The sequence below is a fragment of the Podarcis erhardii genome (assembly GCF_964252035.2).
Source record: "Podarcis erhardii genome assembly, chromosome: 14".
Taxonomy (NCBI): domain Eukaryota; kingdom Metazoa; phylum Chordata; class Lepidosauria; order Squamata; family Lacertidae; genus Podarcis; species Podarcis erhardii.
In genome coordinates this window covers 37,380,877-37,398,108 of record NC_138503.1, presented here as the reverse complement: position 1 = coordinate 37,398,108, position 17,232 = coordinate 37,380,877, and the positions used below count along the sequence as shown (strand labels likewise).

The following is a 17,232-nucleotide window of genomic DNA, read 5'->3' as shown; positions in this document are numbered from 1 at the left end:
GGCAGCTTCATGTTTCTAGCTTTTTCAGCTGTGCAACCCCTTTTTGAGGCAACTGGTACCAACGTTACTCTGGGATAGCAGCCAAAAATCTTCCTGTTCATGTATTTCAGTTGTTCATTGTTTTTATTAGCTTTTTTAAAAAAACTTGGAAGCCATCCTGGAATCCATTTTGATTTTTTAGGAAAGGAAGTATTTTAGGTTTAGTAACCAGACCATTCTGGTCTGGGATTTATTTAGTAAGCATTTGTGTATAACATAAGTACCATATTGGGAAGACCAACTTGCAAAAGGGGGGCTGGAGAGATGCAGATAAGACCTCATGACGGACAGCTCTTTAAAAAAATGGACGCCTGCTGGCAGCATCCTTTCTCAGTCATTTTTGCAGGTCCCAGCAACTGCAGGAAAAGCTACTGTACTTTTTTAAAAAAAGTATTCCAGCAGTGCCAAGCAGCTGTTGTTATGCCTCCAGAATGTTGTGTGGTGCTACAGTTGTGGGCAGTGTCTGTATAAAGAATTGCCATTTTGTTGAAGAATCCTTGTCTACCCTTGAGGAGGATACTTCATTCCCTCCTAGTAAACTTGTGCTGGTAGTTATTGATGTGTATCCACAGCAGTGACCAGAGGAATGACCACTGAGGAGCACAGAGGGAAGAAATGCCATGGCACACCTGTAGCAGCAAACTGGATGCCATCATCATCTGCAATAAAACATGCCTCACCTGTATCTGTCTCTACAGCCACAGCAGGCGCTTTAACTCTCCAGCGGCTTGACTCCCCAAGGCGCTCTCTTCCATCGTCTCCTGAGATGGACGGATGCCAACTAACAATTTTAAAGTTTTTCTCTTCAAGAGGATAAAACCCTGCCGCTTCAAACAATATCCCTAACAGGGTCCTCAGTGCAAAAACATCTCCAAATTGGGATTCCTCTCTGCGTACAATCCTCCGGCTAGTTTTAAAGGGCCGAAGGCTGCGATCCCATATGTGCTTACCTTGGAGTAAGACCCCCATATAAAAGAATAAATGGGGTAAGACTATGGGGGTTGTGCCAGAGCGGGAAGCAAGTCTCCCCCCTCCCCCCGCCCCGCGCACCTTTTGCTGGACTCCTGTCATCAACATATACACTGTTTTTCTTTTGGATATCTTAGCATATTTCTTGCCCACCTAGAAATACAGTAAGCCCCAGATTTTGCTTTATTTTCCTGGTGCCCCCACTGAGTAAAACACGCGTGAAAGATTGGTGGCGCTTGATGAATTTGAACAAAGGGGGATTAAGCGCCACAGGTATGAACCGGCCGGGCAGGTTCTGCAAGCGGTCCCTGTGGGCTGGCGAGCTGAGCCGCCTGAGGGCGTCGCTGGAGGCGGCCTGCCAGGAGAAAGACTCGCGGGGGCGCTTCCGTGAGGTCGGCGGGCCGGGCAGGACGAGGTAACGGGCTTCCTTCTTCCCAGGCAGACCGGAGCCCCACTGCAAGCGACATGAACAGGTTTGGCAAAGGACGCGAGAGGCCGGAGGCCGAAGAGGGAGACGCCTCCTTTGCCGCTGTTGCTCCAGCCTACAAGCGGGCGAAGGCCGGCGCTGGGTGGGTACGAAGGCGAGCAGTCGCGGGGAGCCGAAGAAGCTCCGTGTGGCCCAGCATGGCCGCCGCCGCCGCCGCCGCTGTGTGAAGCTGTTTATGCGGCGGGAGAGGCGCCGCGTTAGTTTCTTGCAGCCGGAAAAGCCCGGTAGTAGCAACGTCCTTCCAGAATAAGACAGCGATGTTTTCTATAACATCCATATGTCATATATATTGCTTCCACAAAGAATCCTGGGAGTTGTAGTTTCACCCAACGCAACAGAGTTACAGTTCCCAGCACCCTTAAACCAAGCGCCGTTTGGGGGGTGGAGGGGGGAGCCATGAGCTTTAGATGTCCGATGGGATGTGTCTTAGATCGAGTGTGGTGTGGATCTGCAGGGGGCTGCCCCCGGGATTTTCGATCTGTTTTTATTTGAAACAAATAAATAGAAGAGGAGCGCTCTCTCGCAGAATTCGTGGTGGCTCAAAATGCCTCCCAGCGAGGAGGATTATGAGTTATAATAATTATAATAATTATTATTTATACCCCGCCCATCTGGCTGGGTTTCCCCAGCCACTCTGGGCGGCTTCCAACCGAATAAAAAAATTCCCTAAACAGGGCCGCCTTCCTGACAAGGGAGGGGAAGTGACTTCAGGAAAGAGGGTCACTTGGATCCGAAGGCGAGGGTGGCCACCTCATAACGTTTCTTAACGTGTAAGATTTATTTGCTGTGTTTCTTTAAAAAAAAGAAGGTAAGCCAGGTTACTCTTGTTTCTTTTCTTTTTTAAAGAGCACACTTCCTGTGTTTTGTTGCCCCTTTAAAATGTGTGTTTTGAAACCAAAACTGGAACCTTAGTGAAATGTGTTTGGGCGCACAGTGCTACCTTTACCCTGCCCCTCAATTAAAATAAAATAAAATGGCTTAGGAGAGAAAGAGAGAGAGAGGATGTATTAAAAACAGCTTCCAAAAACATGGACTGTCTGTCTTGGTGCTTCCCCACCCCCTTAAAAGTTTTTAAAGAGCAAGTGTGGTGTAAAGGTTAGAGTGTCAAGACTAGGGCATGGATCAAATCCCCACTCAGCCATAAAGCTCCCTGGGTGATCTTGGGGCACTCACTCAACCTAACCTGCCTTACAGGATTGTTGCAGGGATTAAATGAGGAGCAGGTGAACTATGTGAACTAAGATGGAATATTAAATAAGTTTTAGGGGCCTTGAGTTATTTTATTAATTGCACGTCTTTCCCATTTTTACTCTAATGCACTTAAGGTATGCATGTGTTTCTACCTGGTACTGGTCTCTCTCTCTCTCTCTCTCTCTCACACACACACACACAAAAGCCCAAAGCACCGCCCCCTATTTTATTAGCTGCTGCTTTCCCCACTCCTTTTTACCACATGAAGATTAATTACTTGCTCTTATAAATTGCCTTTGGAGTTTTAGATAGTCAGTAAATTGAACTCTATCAAAATATTCACTGATGCAAGAACCAAATCCAAATTATGAATATCTCTTTCCAATTTTGAGGCTTGCAGCTATTTATGTTCACCCACTCCCCTCTTCTCTCTCCCACTGTTTTTCTAGAATGGTCAATTTTTGCCCGCAGTGTGGACGGAGGGTTGAGGCATCCTTTAACTTTTGTGCCTCCTGTGGGGCCAGACTTCCTGCAGAAGAAGAGGGCATGCAAATCACTCCAACTTCTTCAATGAAAGGTAGGAATGTTTAGTCAAATGTGGCAGCTGACAAACATTACCTATCTGATGACCCAGCTGAAAGTCCTTTGCAGCTAGACCTCCTAACTTATTGTTCCTATTTAACATGAAGCACATTTATTAGCCAGGGATAATGGATGGCACAAAAAGGAGATGTAAACCCATATAGTGAGTGATGTTTAAATCTAAGATACTGATCTCCGTATTATGCCTGATTTTGTTAGGAATTCACTGTCTGCCAATCCACCCCCTAACCCAACAGCTGTCAAGTGGAAATAGTTGTAGGGAAGTTAGTTATAAGCATGACATTTTGTCACCCAGTAATGAACATGGGTCCTTGTTTGCTTTGGAGAGATGAAGGTTAAGAGCCGGAACCATTCAGGGATCGTAGACAGGAATGGTAAACAGGGCCCAGCACCAGCTTTTGGAGCCTTCCCTCACCTTTCAGATTTTGCTTATTTAAGGGCAGCTGGGCCAGTCATCGCAGCGCTAAGCAGATCTTTGCTCAGTACCACTGCCAGACTGCCTTCCCTGCCCTGCCACCCATGCCCCTTTCTCAAGCAGGTAGTTTGTCTCCTGTGTGGTAACTCAGCAACAATGCCAGGGGGAGCTCCAATCTGTGTGTTTGAACTTGCGTCCGTAATATACACACATCAGAAGTGGAGGCAGTGTAACTAAGATGATGGGGTCAGCGAGTGTGGGTTTGTGACCTAAAGATTTGGTTGTTGCTGCTGCCAAGCCATCCCACAGTTCCCACAGGCTGCCGCCATGGGGTGACAGGAGACCAGCTGGTTTACTATAGCAGCAGCAGGGCAGTATATCTGTGGGTATACCATATTGCCCAAATATTGTAAAAAGATATTTAGCCAAATTTCTATACCACTTAATTGTAAAAAATGCGAGCGCTGCCTGCTGGGGGGGTGCAAATGCCACTCACCGGGGGGTTGGGAGGCTACCGTCGCTGGAGCACCCCCCCCCCCGCATGCAGCTAGCCCTGCCTGTGAGAGTCATCACAGCGATCCATAGTCAAAAGCAGAAGTCGGCAGATGTGTCCTCTAATTTGCTCTTCAAAATATGGCATCCCTAGACCGGGTGCCTGTCTGATGTCAATAGACAGGGAGTTCCAATTTCATACAAGTGTGGAACGGGTATTATTTGGTACCTGTAACAGTATTTATAAAATCTATTTATTTATAAAAAATATTTATATACCAGTTACAGGTAGGTAGCCATGTTGGGCTGCCATAGTCGAAACAAAATAAAAAAATTCCTTCCAGTAGCACCTTAGAGACCAACTAAGTTAGTTACTGGTATGGGCTTTCATATCTGAAGAAGTGTGCATGCACACAAAAGCTCATACCGATAACTAACTTAGTTGGTCTCTAAGGTGCTACTTGAAGGAATTTTTTATTTATATACCACTGTATCATAAAAATATATCACAGCTGTTTACAGCAATATAAAAACATTGAACCAGACAGTACCAATTCTGCAGATTGAAGCAAGGAGTAGCAACACCTTGAATTTGGCCAGGTAACAAATAAGCAACCAGTGCAGATCTATGAGTAAAGGCAGTTGGCCTGCCTGTAAACACCTTTGTTGTTCTGACAGTGCTACCTTTTATCAGGGCTAAGCCAGGAAGACCAAGATCAGCTGCCAAGGTCTCCTGCAAAGAAAAAGGCAGAAATATTGCCAGATAAAGGAAACGCTGCTTCTGCAGTTAAATGGAGCTGGTCACCTTCTGTATCACCTACTAAATCACCAAAGGCAAAAGGTGAGGATTTTAGCTCTGCATATGGTTGTATTTGGCAATGATTCCAGGTGGGTGGGTGGTTGGCTGGCTGGCTGGCTTTGAATTTTTGCACAAACTCCTATTGTGCTTCACTTTCTGCATTTTCTTATTTAAAACCCATTGCTATAACAACGCTAACCATTTTCATGAAATTTGCCCCCAAAACTAGTTTTCCTAGTTTACACATCCCAATACTGAGGGCAAAGGGAGCAATATTGGGGGCAGAGTGAGTCCCCACTCTGAATTCCTAGCACAGTGGGCTACAAATCTAAGTAAGAAATACTTGTGTCTCTCTTGTAAAGCAAAGCCCAGCTACCGATCTCCCAGGAAAGACAGGAGTGCCACTGTGAGACCTCTCCCAGAGGGTGAGATCCTAACAGACCTGAACAACAAGCAATGGAAGCTTGGGAAACTTCTGGGCGAGGGTGACTATGGACTGATGTATGAAGGTACAATATGTGCTTGCATGGTATTAGATTCTGGAGAGAATGCAACCACCTCTTCTGTGTCCCACTTTATTAAGGAAAATCTGCCCTTAAGGTGTTTTTTTTAAAGGGCTATATCTGCTCCTATAGATAAATCAAATCAAATCAACTGGCTGCAGGAACAACAAAAAAATGAGTGGCAGAAAAACAGCAAAAATAAAACACTGACTATAACTGCCTAGTTGTAAGTTTTCAGCAAATAAAATCTATATCCCATTTTATTTAATGGTCTTTTCCTGGTTTCTAAAACTGTAAGTCTGTCATAACCATATCTTCATAATCTGTCATTCATTGTCTTAACTGTCAACGTAGCTCAACAAGTTGTGTGTCGTTCCCCCGCCCCCGCCCCGCCAAATGCTGTATGTATGCTGAGCTGCTGACACTGCTATCTCTGATTTGTGCTAACCATTTCCTAGAATCCTTTGCTGTGGTTGCAGTGGTCATACAAAGGTTGTGTCCGAAGGGTGCAGTGTTGGCTTTGCTGTCCAGATCTGCTCCTTGCTCAGTGTATTTAAGTGTTCTGATACCTATTGTTTCCGAGGTGGTACTGTATCCATATAACAAGAGTGAAATAAAGTTAACCTGCTGGTCTTCATATTGTAGGTGCAGATCTCCTGGGTTACCTATTAACCTTAATTTATTCCATCCTTTCACAGCAATGTGTGCGTCTGAAGCTTGCCGTTCCCAGCTGAAATACTCCCTCAAACTTGTGAGTTCAGCTCTCTCTGTTAGGTGTATCCTAGATCATTCTATGTGCTGGAACTGGGATCTGAGCTTGGCAAGATGTAGGTCAAAGGTACAACAAGGCAAACACAGCAGGAGGACTTGGAGTTTGTCTCTTCCAAATAGTTCCAATAATCAGTGACACAAAGAAGGACTTGAAGTATGAAATTATACATAGAGGAAGCAGGTCAGAGCACCCAGACTCTCTTGTGCTTTACAAGAAGAGTTCACAGTCTTTTCTCAAGAACAGGACTAGTAAAAGGCAAGGAACAGAGAGAGGCTGCTAAGCCTAGAATGGCAATAGAAGTAGGATACTGGGTGCTAGGTGATGCCCAACATTGGTCATGCTCAAACTAGAGCCATTGAAATTAATGAGTAGATTGGTTTCAATGTGTCTTCTCTGAGTTTTGCTAACATTAGCTATCTCCCGATGGTTGAAGTGGTAGGAGCTGTGTGTAAGGCATAGTAGCTTCATTCTGTGACCATCAGAGCCTTAACATTTTTATATTTTCCTATCTATAAGGATTGACAACTTTCTTTAAAAAATAAGCAAATCACCACTCATACACAAAAGAAAAACACACAGGGTTGTATCCAAGTTCTCCTCTGAGTGGATCAATGAAATTGATGGGCTATGTCTATAGATTTCAGTGTGTCTACTCTCAGTAGGACTAGCATTGAATACAACCCAAATTCTATTCCTAATGCTTGTCACATGTGGGTTGTATTATAATTGCACTGTGGTTCATTGAGATGACATTCCTGGTTGTATTCTGGTCTAACTTACTACATCTGCTCCTCTCTGATTTCTCCCATTTGTAAAGTGGAAATGGAATTCTTTACTTGCCTTTGTGAAGTCTATTGAGTGTTAGAGAAGCTATGTAAAGAGGATCGCTTTAACATGGTAATTAAAGTGCAGGGTGGGGAAGTGCAGTGAGGCAATAAAAAGAATATCGGTGCCAGTTTCTCTCCCTTCTCAGGATTGCAAAGATGGACGGCTCTTCAATGAACAGAACTTCATGCAGCGAGCTGCTAAGAAAGCCACAGGTAGGAATTGATGAGTCATTATAGTGGCTATATGTTTAAAGCAGTATAGTACCACTTTAAGTAGTCATGGCTTTCCACAAAGAGTCTGGGGAACTGTAGTTTTTTTTTTAAGGTTGCTGAAAGTTATTAGGAGACCCCTATTCCTCTCACAAAGCTACAATTTCCAGAGTGGTTTTACAGCCAATCCTTCTCCCCAGGGAGCTAGGAACTGCAGCTCTGTGAAAGGAAAGGGGGCCTCCTAACAGTTCTCAGCACCCTTAACAAACTTTGGTGGAAGCCATGACAGTTTAAAGTGGCATGACACCGGTATTACTTTAAACTTATAGTGTAGATGGAGACTGTGTCTCAGGAGAGGGACACAGGGTTCACCAGTGAGTTCTTGGAGTCTCTCTGTTGTTGTTTTTATAAAAAGTAAAGGTAAAGGACCCCTGGACGGTTAAGTCCAGTCAAATGGTGGGATAGCTTGTAATCAGCCCTAGTATTAGGAGTGGTGGTCCTGATGGATGGAGATGAACCCCCTCCCCCCAAAAAAGACGTGTGATGTTTTATTACAGAAATCCCTTAATCTTCCTGTTACTGTCTTTCTCTCTTGTTCTCCCTCTGCTATTATTAAGCCTTAGTAGGCTGATTCTAGAAACTAGTCAGGGCTTTTTTTCAGTCTGAATTTTCTGAAACTCAGTTCCTGCACCTCTCAGGGGAGGGCTGTTGCCATTATGAGAGAACAAGGGAGATGTTCATGGTGAATTCTGCCTCTTTTTTCTAGAAAAATAGCACTGGAACTAGCTTTGTCTTGAAATGGGGAGTGGCGCTCTCTTCCACACTGTGCATAACACAATCCTGATTAACATAGTCCTGACCTCTGGAGTGAGTGGAAGGAGGCAACATGGACAAGGAAATCACTTAACAGAAGTAAGACCAATGTTCTCTCTGTCTCTCTTTGTAGTGGAGAAGTGGAAGAAACAGCATTCAGTACCACTGCTGGGGATCCCTAATTGCGTTGGTTTTGGCCTCCACAATAGTAACTACAGGTTAGGAAGCTTTGCCATGGGAACTCCTGCGAGCCATCCTTCCCTCCACTGCCCAAATCCTTCCTCTGTGCTATGCTATCTCACCTTACTTTCACCATCAATGTTGCTGTTTTCTCACAATCCCTTTGGCTCGCTTTTGTTCTGGTGCTGAACCCGTTTTCTTTATTCAGTTGCTATTCTATTTTCCCAGAAGAGCAAATTAGACATTGATTTTATGATTTTACTTCCGGAACCTCTTTTTTGTGCTTTTGACTTTCTTTGTCAGTCTACCTCCTGCTTTGAATTCTTCTACTTAAGATCTCTGGTAGTATTGCATTTTGAATATGCTAGCTTAGGGAGTGTGGTCATGGTCGTAGTGCTGCAGTAAGGTGAGCTGAAAGAAATTGAATTTCTCCCATTACAGATCCTGATTACTGGTAGTTCTTGTTGTCCACAGATCTGAAGAGGAGTTAGTTTATATACAGATGGAGGGGTGGGTACTAGAGGTCTGACAATAGTGGATGCAAACCTCTAACAAATAGCACAGTTCACATGCTGCGGTGTTATCTCTTTTGACTGGCAGGTTCCTGGTCTTCTCTTATCTGGGCCGCTCCCTTCAGTCCATCCTGGATGACTGTGCAAACAAGATGACGGAGAAAGCAGCCTTGCAGCTTGCAGTCAGACTGGTATGAAACGCCCAAAAGGAGAATGGATGAAAAGGAATCTTCTCAAAAAGTCTCTTTGTAAAACGGAGGCTTTTTTTGCCACTGCAGGCCAGCTTTGGGCCCAGGGAATTATGGGTGATTGCCATGCTTCAACAAGAATAACCTGGAGAGTAGTTTCATTCCTTTCATCCTTGATCAAAGCTATGCTTTTAAGTAGAAATAATACAGTGCTGCTGTATTTAAATCTGACAGTTGCCCCCCTCCCCCATTCTTGCAAAGTGGCCTTGCAAGGATGAGATTTGCGTCAGAAGTGGCGCAGCAGATGATGCTTAACCCTTTCCCACCCAATTCATTTACCCCTCATACTTTCTTCCCTACCAAGTGCCCTGCAGAGTTCTAAGCCAGTGCTTCCAAGATGAGAAAAGTTCTGGAAACTGATGAGGGGAGCTGCAAACAACTGGATGACAGGAAAAGAATCTTGCACAACAGCCCACCCTTCTCCTTTAGAGGAGGAAGGTTTTACTTCTCCCTCTTGGTCCGGTAGATGGAACCATTAATATTAGCCTCAGTTATCTCCTCCTCCCTGCCACGCACCCAGCATCAGAATGGAGAGAGAGTCCCCACCCATTTTCCAGTTCTGCCTGCTCATTCACTACCCACATGCCCCTTTTTTCTGCTTTGCTCCTCTCCCATCTGTACCTGGGCAGGGTTGAGCTTTGGACTGCATAGCCAACACCATGTTTCTCCTTCAAAGATTCGGGTTATTCTCAAATGTTTCTCCCTTCTCTTCAGAGAAGGAGGGCTTTGAAGCCAAGGGCCTACTTCAGGAGCTTGACTCCTAGGTCAGGCAAGATGGGAGGAAGCAGACCCTATGAAGCAAAGGCTGCTGCTCTGTGAGAGTAGTTGCCACCTGCAGTTGTGGAGAGAAGGAACCAGAAGATACAGTGACTCTGCCAGGCAGAGTGTTAAATCTGGTAAACTCTAATCAAAATGAATCCCTTCCTGAAGGTGTTTTGCAGGGGAGAAGCCTCTGTGAGTTTAATGTTGCATGTGGCTGTGCTGTCACATTTAAGCTTGGTCCTCAGAACTGCAAATTAGCATGACTAGAGTGCAGTGCTGTGCAGGATCTTTCTCAGGTTGTTTGCACAGTAGGGTTTGGGTAATTATCTCCAGTCCTTACAGAACTTCTCTTCGCACTATGTGGCATGATCAGCTCTGTGCCTATGGATTTTAGGAGTACAGTTCTCTATGAACAGACATAGAGTGGCTTATGCTATGTGAATGTTTCGGCTGTGCTTTTCCAGAGGCTATATGGCAAAGATCCAAGCGCCATCACCAGCAGAAAATACTCTGTTTAGGAATAACTCTGAGAAATGCAGGCATTCCAAAGGTGTCATTTTTCCTCTGCCTTCAATTTTGTCTTTAGGTGGATGTTCTGGAGTTCCTCCATGAGAATGAGTATACCCATGGGGACATCAATGCTCAGCACATATATGTGAATCCAGCTGACCTTGCTGCGGTAAGGAATGGAGCAGGGACAGACAAGGAATGTGTCCTTGCTGAAGGGTGTTTCTGTAGGATAGGAGAACATAATTTTTGTTCTACAGAGCTCCCCCAAGTATAGACATAAGAGACTCTCTTCCATCCCTCCTGCTAAGAATAGCCAGTCCAAAAAGTTCCTTCCTTTTCCTCTCATCTTGCCTGCAAACCCTAGACTATTGCTCATTCTAGGTTGTGTGAGAGAAGCATGTACTTTCCTTTTATGTTCTTACTGCATAGCATGGAAGGAGCAGTGATTCTTAGGGAGAAGTGATTCTTATGACTGCACCTTCTGGTTCCATTCATTCTGACCTTGGTGCCTTCCTGGCTGTTGCTTAAGGGCACAAGGCAATTGCAAATGTTGCTGAGTAGCAAATACTAAGGGGTCCTTTGCAAGGCCAGGCTGGTAGATCTTTGTCTTTTTGCTGTTGGGTCACTCTCTCCTCCTCCTCTTCCTCCCCCAGATCACCCTGGCAGATTACTGCTTTGCTTTCCGGTACAGCCCTGGGGGGAAGCATGTACCTGAATGCGAAGGCAGCAGGACACCCCACGAGGGCACCATAGAGTTCATCAGCATTGATAGCCACAAAGGAGCCGGTGGGTGATAATGTCGCACTGTAGAAACAGACTGGGTGGGCAGTATAAGCCATTGTTTTGATTCAGTCTGTGGTCTTTTCTCCTGTGCCCTTGATCATACTTCTCCAAGAGCTGGCCCTTCTTTGACTAACTTGTTGGTCCCTTGCACAAAAGAAGTGCTACCTTATTCCTGTGGAATAAAGCTTTCCGGTTTGCCTGGCCTCCAGCTTCTCCTCTTCTTCAAAAGCTTTGAGATGACCTGTTTATTGAGCACTCATCTTGCTTCATTTACACTTTGCTTATGGAGAGGGTTCAGCAACACTGGCTTTTTATTGAACTTTCATTCTGATTTGTTTGCGGGAAGGTTAGACAATGTTGCATCAAGCGTTATTCCACACTTTCCAGTGCATTTTCATGTCACTTTCCTTATCACAAAATGCCCAGGTTTTTTGGGGGGGGAGGGGGTTGTTACACACGGCCTCCAAGTAAGTTTTAACTGCACGGCAACAATCCAAAAGTGGCATTAACTTGTTGTGCACTTGAAGAGGTCACTGTATCTCCATGCTTTTGTGCTTCCTCTAGGCCAACCTTCCCCAGCCTGGTACCCTCCAGATGTTTTGGACTTCACTTCCCTTTAGCCCCAACCAGAATGGCTCATGGTCAGGAATTGTGCAAGTTGTAGCACAGAAGTATTTGGAAGGCAACATATTGGGAGAGGCTGCTCTTGGCAGTCAATATCTTACTTTTCCCTATGTCTACATGCTCTCAGTGATTAATCACTAAGGACTAATTCTAGTTGGCTGGGTTGTAGGCTAGCATATTTAATTTTTGAGGCTATTTTGTTTTTTGTGCATGAGGAAAAAGGAAATGTTGAAGTTGGCTTTATGTTCTAACAGCAAGAGGCAGCTCATGTATTTTTAAAACTTTGACTTTTCTTGCACTTCAGTCACATCCACACCATACATTAAACCATATTTAAAGCACATAGCTTCTTCCACATAATCCTGGGAACAGTAGTTTATCCCTCGCAGAGCTACAATTCCCAACACCCTTAAGAAACTACAGTTCCTGTGATCATTTTGGGGAAGAAATGTGCTTTAAATGTGCTTTGGTGTGGGTGTGATTTTCCTACTTCCTATTGCAAAAAGGATTCTATATTTAGGTAATATGCAAATAAATGTCGTCATTCAGTTGCTTGATTGGTATTTTTCACAGAGCAAAGGAGATGCAGAGAGATCATCTTAGTTACAGCCTGTCTTTTGGAGGTGTTGTAAGATTTTATTAATTGCCTGGAGACCTTAAGGCAAGTAAAACCCTGAAATAAATAGTGGAAAATTGAAGCACATGATAAGGCAGTGATTTACCCAAGACGTGACTGCGGTCCATGTGAGCCACTGTGATTATAAAGCTGTACCCCAATTTCTGTACTGTGCTATTGATGTTCCATACTTGGATATGCTTTCTTTTTCTATCCTGTTAGCTCCATCTCGCCGTAGTGATCTTGAGTCTCTGGGTTACTGTCTAGTGAAGTGGCTGTGCAGATGTCTTCCCTGGTCTGAGGACCTTGACTGTCCCTGTGTGGTCATGCAGAAGAAGGAAAGGTGTGCGCTGTGCATGGGAGATGTCCCGGGTTTCATCATGACCACCTCTCTGTCCTTGTTATGTGAAAAAGAAAACTTGTAGTAGATAGCTGAAAGCTGCTAGATACAACTGCCATCCCTCCTGATTGTTAGCCATGCTTGCTGGGCCCCCGGCAGCATCTGGAAGGCTATAGATTCCCCATTCCTTGTGCTAGGGCTTTCAAACTAGTATTAGTATAGGTTTCCCTTGGTCAGTTGCAACAGTCATCAAGACTAGCCGTTGTGAGTTCCCTCACTTGGTATACTGGTGCTTGGCTCTGCCTCCTTGCTGGTCTTATACTCTCCCTCCTTCACAATCCCAAAGTACCATATTTATGCTAATCTAATGCGCCATCAGATCTAATGCACACCCTAATTTCCACGACGTAATTAGGCCAAAGAAGATGTGCATGACATTCGAGTAAATACAGTAGTTAGAGAACACATATTGTTCCTTGAAACTGCCATCAAGCTTCATTGTTTTCTAGATTGGCTGACACCCGTGGTTGAAGGCAGCAGCAGAGTCTGGTAACTAACTGCTTGACAACTATTGTGTCACTTGCAGTGCACAGTGTGGGACAAATATCACATTTACCCAACCTACAAGATGGGCCCTAGCTTGTGCATCTGTATTTGGGGCATTTTGAGTAGGAGAGAATAAGGGTGTCTTTTTAAAATTATCAACTCAGCCTTATTTTTCTCTACCTCTTCTTTGAGGGGCTCACCAATTTTTCTGTTGTAGGTACAAAGCAGATGTTATCAAGTCTCCAAGTCTCTCCTTTGACTGGAAATCAAATCCAGGTACGAGCTTCACATTTGCATCCCAGCTTTCTTTTAGGGACACCATGTGGTGTATGTTGTGATGTCTCATTTTCTTCCTTTTATTATTATTTTATTATTATTATTTACTTGTTATGATTTTGGTAAACAGGTCCCCATATTCACTTTCATTTTCTCTTAATTCTCCTTAGCCATCAAAGCTGTCCTAAATATGACTTGTTCTAGTGTGTGCCTTTTTTTTGTCTCCTCACACAAAGCAAATAGACAGCCTCTCAAAGCTCTTACTGAGACAGTCCAGCAGTTGCTTTTCCTGTGAGATGAAAGCTTCCCTGTACAGGGGGTAATGACTTGAGTGAGACCAGTTTAGAAGTTTTAACTGGCTTGGTCTGATAGCAACACTGAGGGATTGTATTTCCTTGCATAAAGAAATAGCCAATGTGATATGCACCAAGATTTCTACTCCTGCTGCGTTCTTTCTCTTGACACTTTCCAACATCAGTGCCCCTGCAATGTCCCTGTAATGGTTTATTTGGCAATATGCTCTAGTGCAGTGGCCTTCAACTGGTCCAGATTCGAGACCCACCTCTGACCCTGAACCATGGGGCCCACTTTCATATATTTACTTTTGATTTATACTTAATGCAGTGCTATCTTAGCACTGCTACTAAATGAAAGCCAGTGATTTCTACACTTGTTCTTAGCCCAAAAGCTGAGAAGCTATTGAAAGCCAGTGATTTTTGTTTCTTTAAAAAAGACTCACAATTTCATTGGGACACCTGAGTGTTGTTCTAGATTTCATTATATTGAAAGGTGACATCAGAAAGGCTTACAATTAATTTTGTGCCGCTAAACTGTTTTGAGGGTCACAATTGCTGAGAAGCCTGCTCATAAAGTTAGGTGGTACCAAATGGCAGGGATGACTGCTTCACTTGCCAATTCTGGTGTTGTTGTTTTTACTAACTGAAATCCAATTTAACTTTTAAGGTTGTATCCCAAGACAGCTCATGGAATTGTTTCTGCAGCTCAGATCTTAATTTCAGTGTGTCCACAGTGAACAATATTTATACTCATGATACACCCTCACACAAATTGCTTTTTAGCGTGTGTTCTAGTGAGCTTATAAGGGAAGGACAATGTGGGGAGCTCTGTGTGTGTATGTTTGCATGTGGTGGGGTAGATTTTTTCTGTTTCTGTTCTGCAGAAGACACTTCTGTGTTCCTAGTCCCCAGCATACTTCCATCCTGAACGAAGTCTAGAAAGCCATAGAAACAGACTGGAAAGTGAAATAGTTTCCTTGCTCCATAGAGTGCTTCCACGCCTCAGGCACAGCTATAGGAAAGTAGGGCATACAGCTGGCCAGAAAAGCCTTTCTTACTGAAAAAGGCTCTTGCCTTTCTTCTGCCACTTTGCACCCATGAAAATTGATAAAATGAGTGTCACATCAGAAGAGAGTGTTCTAGACCACACACAATCCCAACCCACAGGTTGAAGACCTAGGTTCTGATGGACCTATCAAAGGGGCTGGGAGCCAGGCGACCTGTGCTGTTTCTCCAGCTCTGCTGTCAGATAATGTGGGATGTCAGATAATGTCAGATCACCTTTAAAATGATCTTCTAAAGTGATCTTCCTCTAGCCCTGTGGCTGCTTGTCTTTTTACAGACAGGTAAGGCCTTTCGTTTCCAGCGAGTGTTTTTAGGCGCTCTCTAGAAGTAGGTTTTTACTACCCGTGTGTTCCATCTGGTTTGAACCATACCGTAAAGTTGCTTTACTGTAATTTGGTGATTTTTTAAATTTGATAATTTAAAATTTTTGCTAGAGTGCCTTGAACTGGTTTACATAGAATGCCAGGATAAAACTATTGTGAGCACATAAATAACACATCTAGCTTGCTCTCTTTGATGCTTGTGGTTTCGTTATGAGCTCACTATGGTTGCAACGTGGTTTCCATGAAGGGTATTGAGCCCACAGCCGAGCCAAGTCAGCCACATTTTCAGATGCCATCTGGGTCAACAACATGTGGGAATACTGGAATGACTGCTTTGTAGGAGCCGGCTAGTCTCATTTGACAACCATGTTGACCTTTTCTAGAAGCCCTGAAGAGCTACCTGCTGCAAGTGATGTACCTGAAATATGAAGAGAAGCCAGACTATGAAGAGCTACGCACTGTTCTGAGGAGGCCTCTTGAGCTGATGAGAACATCTGCCTATGACTCAGTGGATCTCAAGGTGGTACCCTAGGTAATGTGCTAATACTGGTTGCATTCTCTTCAGCTTTCACCTCTCTGAGAAAACACAGGTCGCAACTAGACATGGCAGCGGCAAACCTGTGTGTTGGGTACAAACACCTTGTTTTGTGGTCTGGGTGTTCTACAAAGTTTTTAGAGTTGGCCCTTTGCTACAGAGATGCAACCTTGACAGCTTTTAGATGAAAAGCTAGATCTGCAAGTTAATATATCGATTGTTATATTTTCCCTACCAATGTCAACAGATGACTTTTCCATTGGAGTAGCTATAGAGAGTGTGCTGTCTTACTGCCCTGTAGCAGACGTCTTTGTTGTCATGCTAAGTTGTGAGCTGGCTTTAGGCAAATGTTGTACTCTGCATGGCCGTATCTGATAACAGATACAAACCTTTGTCATCTGGTAGCTTGTATTTAGGCTTTATTTAGGCTTCCAGTAACATAGGAGGTAAACATTGAAGTAACAAATTGCAGCATAGCAAGAGTAACAAGTCCTATTGTGCTTTGCAGATCTGGGAAACACAGAGAAGATGGTAGAGAGAGTCAACCCCACTGGAATATCCTGGAACGGCTGGGAGCACAATTTCCCTTATTTTTTCACAAAGGGAAAGTGGAGGGAAGTGGAATTTCTTGCAGCTGTTTGTTAGGACCTTGTTGTGACCTTATATAGAATCAAACCTATCCTGCTGCACAGCACTGAATTCTGGTTATCGTAAATCCCATATCCCTATTTTATAGACAACTGCTTGAGCAGTATTTTAAAACAGTAATCCCCCAATTTGTTTTTCATGTGTTTTACCTTGTAAATAGTGATGGCTGCTTTGGTTTTGTTTTGAAAGGAGGGAAAACTGCAATCTTACATTCATTGTCTTTAATAGTATTTTTATTTTATTTTATTCTAATCTGTCTTGGAGACCTTTTATCAGGTAGAAGGTATTGTAAAGTCTAATAAGAATATTAAATAAAGATATATATTCTGTTGATCTTGTAATCAGCTATCTTGGGTGAGCTCATGGGCGGTATTTTGTGGTTTTGCTCATTGCAACAAAGACACACGACATTGGGTTCTTCTGCAGGAAATATTCAGGAGCTGGCATCGTATTTATTTACTGTTCACACATTTCCCTGCTTTGATTCACAAGGAGAGAGGGTGTTCAGTGAAATTATGTAAGGGACTTTTTAATGGCCCTGTGTTCTGCTTCCTAGAACAGAAGCAGCCTTTTCCTCCCTCTCTGGTGTGCAGAAACAGCGTAATATTTGAAGAGCAGGCACAGCAGGTTTTTAGCTCAATACATAGGCCTGGATTCACAATTTACATAACAGACATACCACCAGCCAGCTGAATGATGCTTCAGCTATCAGTCTTGCCTTCCCACTCATGCACCAGGCCAGCTTTCTGACTTTTTATTGTTTAATTTAAAAAGGCACACTTGATCGCCTGTCAACTTTTTATTTATTTATTAAAAACAGCAAAACCACGTGTATATATATATATATA

General features: G+C 43.8%; 1 protein-coding gene across 2 annotated transcripts; it reads left to right on the top strand.

The window, feature by feature from the left end:
• The first annotated feature begins 1,305 nt into the window (after positions 1-1,305).
• VRK3 (VRK serine/threonine kinase 3) lies at positions 1,306-16,725 on the top strand. 2 transcript variants are annotated; one of them, XM_081840507.1, is made up of 14 exons: positions 1,306-1,577; positions 3,136-3,263; positions 4,891-5,037; positions 5,358-5,504; positions 6,197-6,249; positions 7,244-7,310; positions 8,254-8,338; positions 8,901-9,003; positions 10,409-10,501; positions 10,986-11,118; positions 12,578-12,698; positions 13,459-13,517; positions 15,585-15,733; positions 16,245-16,725. In XM_081840507.1, the coding sequence occupies exons 1-13, from the start codon at positions 1,474-1,476 to the stop codon at positions 15,731-15,733; spliced, it is 1,389 nt and encodes a 462-aa protein (XP_081696633.1). In that variant the 5' UTR covers positions 1,306-1,473; the 3' UTR covers positions 16,245-16,725. The 2 variants fall into 2 exon arrangements, with proteins under 2 accessions (XP_081696633.1, XP_081696634.1); XM_081840508.1 differs by lacking the exon at positions 1,306-1,577 and adding an exon at positions 1,848-2,303.
• Positions 16,726-17,232: the final 507 nt, after the last annotated feature.

Bases quoted from the DNA above. Each gene is read 5' to 3' on its own strand.
- VRK3 (XM_081840507.1), top strand. From the start codon at position 1,474: ATGAACAGGTTTGGCAAAGGACGCGAGAGGCCGGAGGCCGAAGAGGGA. The intron at 5,038-5,357 runs GTGAGGATTTTA...TCTCTTGTAAAG, and splicing joins TAAATCACCAAAGGCAAAAG to CAAAGCCCAGCTACCGATCT. The intron at 8,339-8,900 runs GTTAGGAAGCTT...TTTGACTGGCAG, and splicing joins CTCCACAATAGTAACTACAG to GTTCCTGGTCTTCTCTTATC.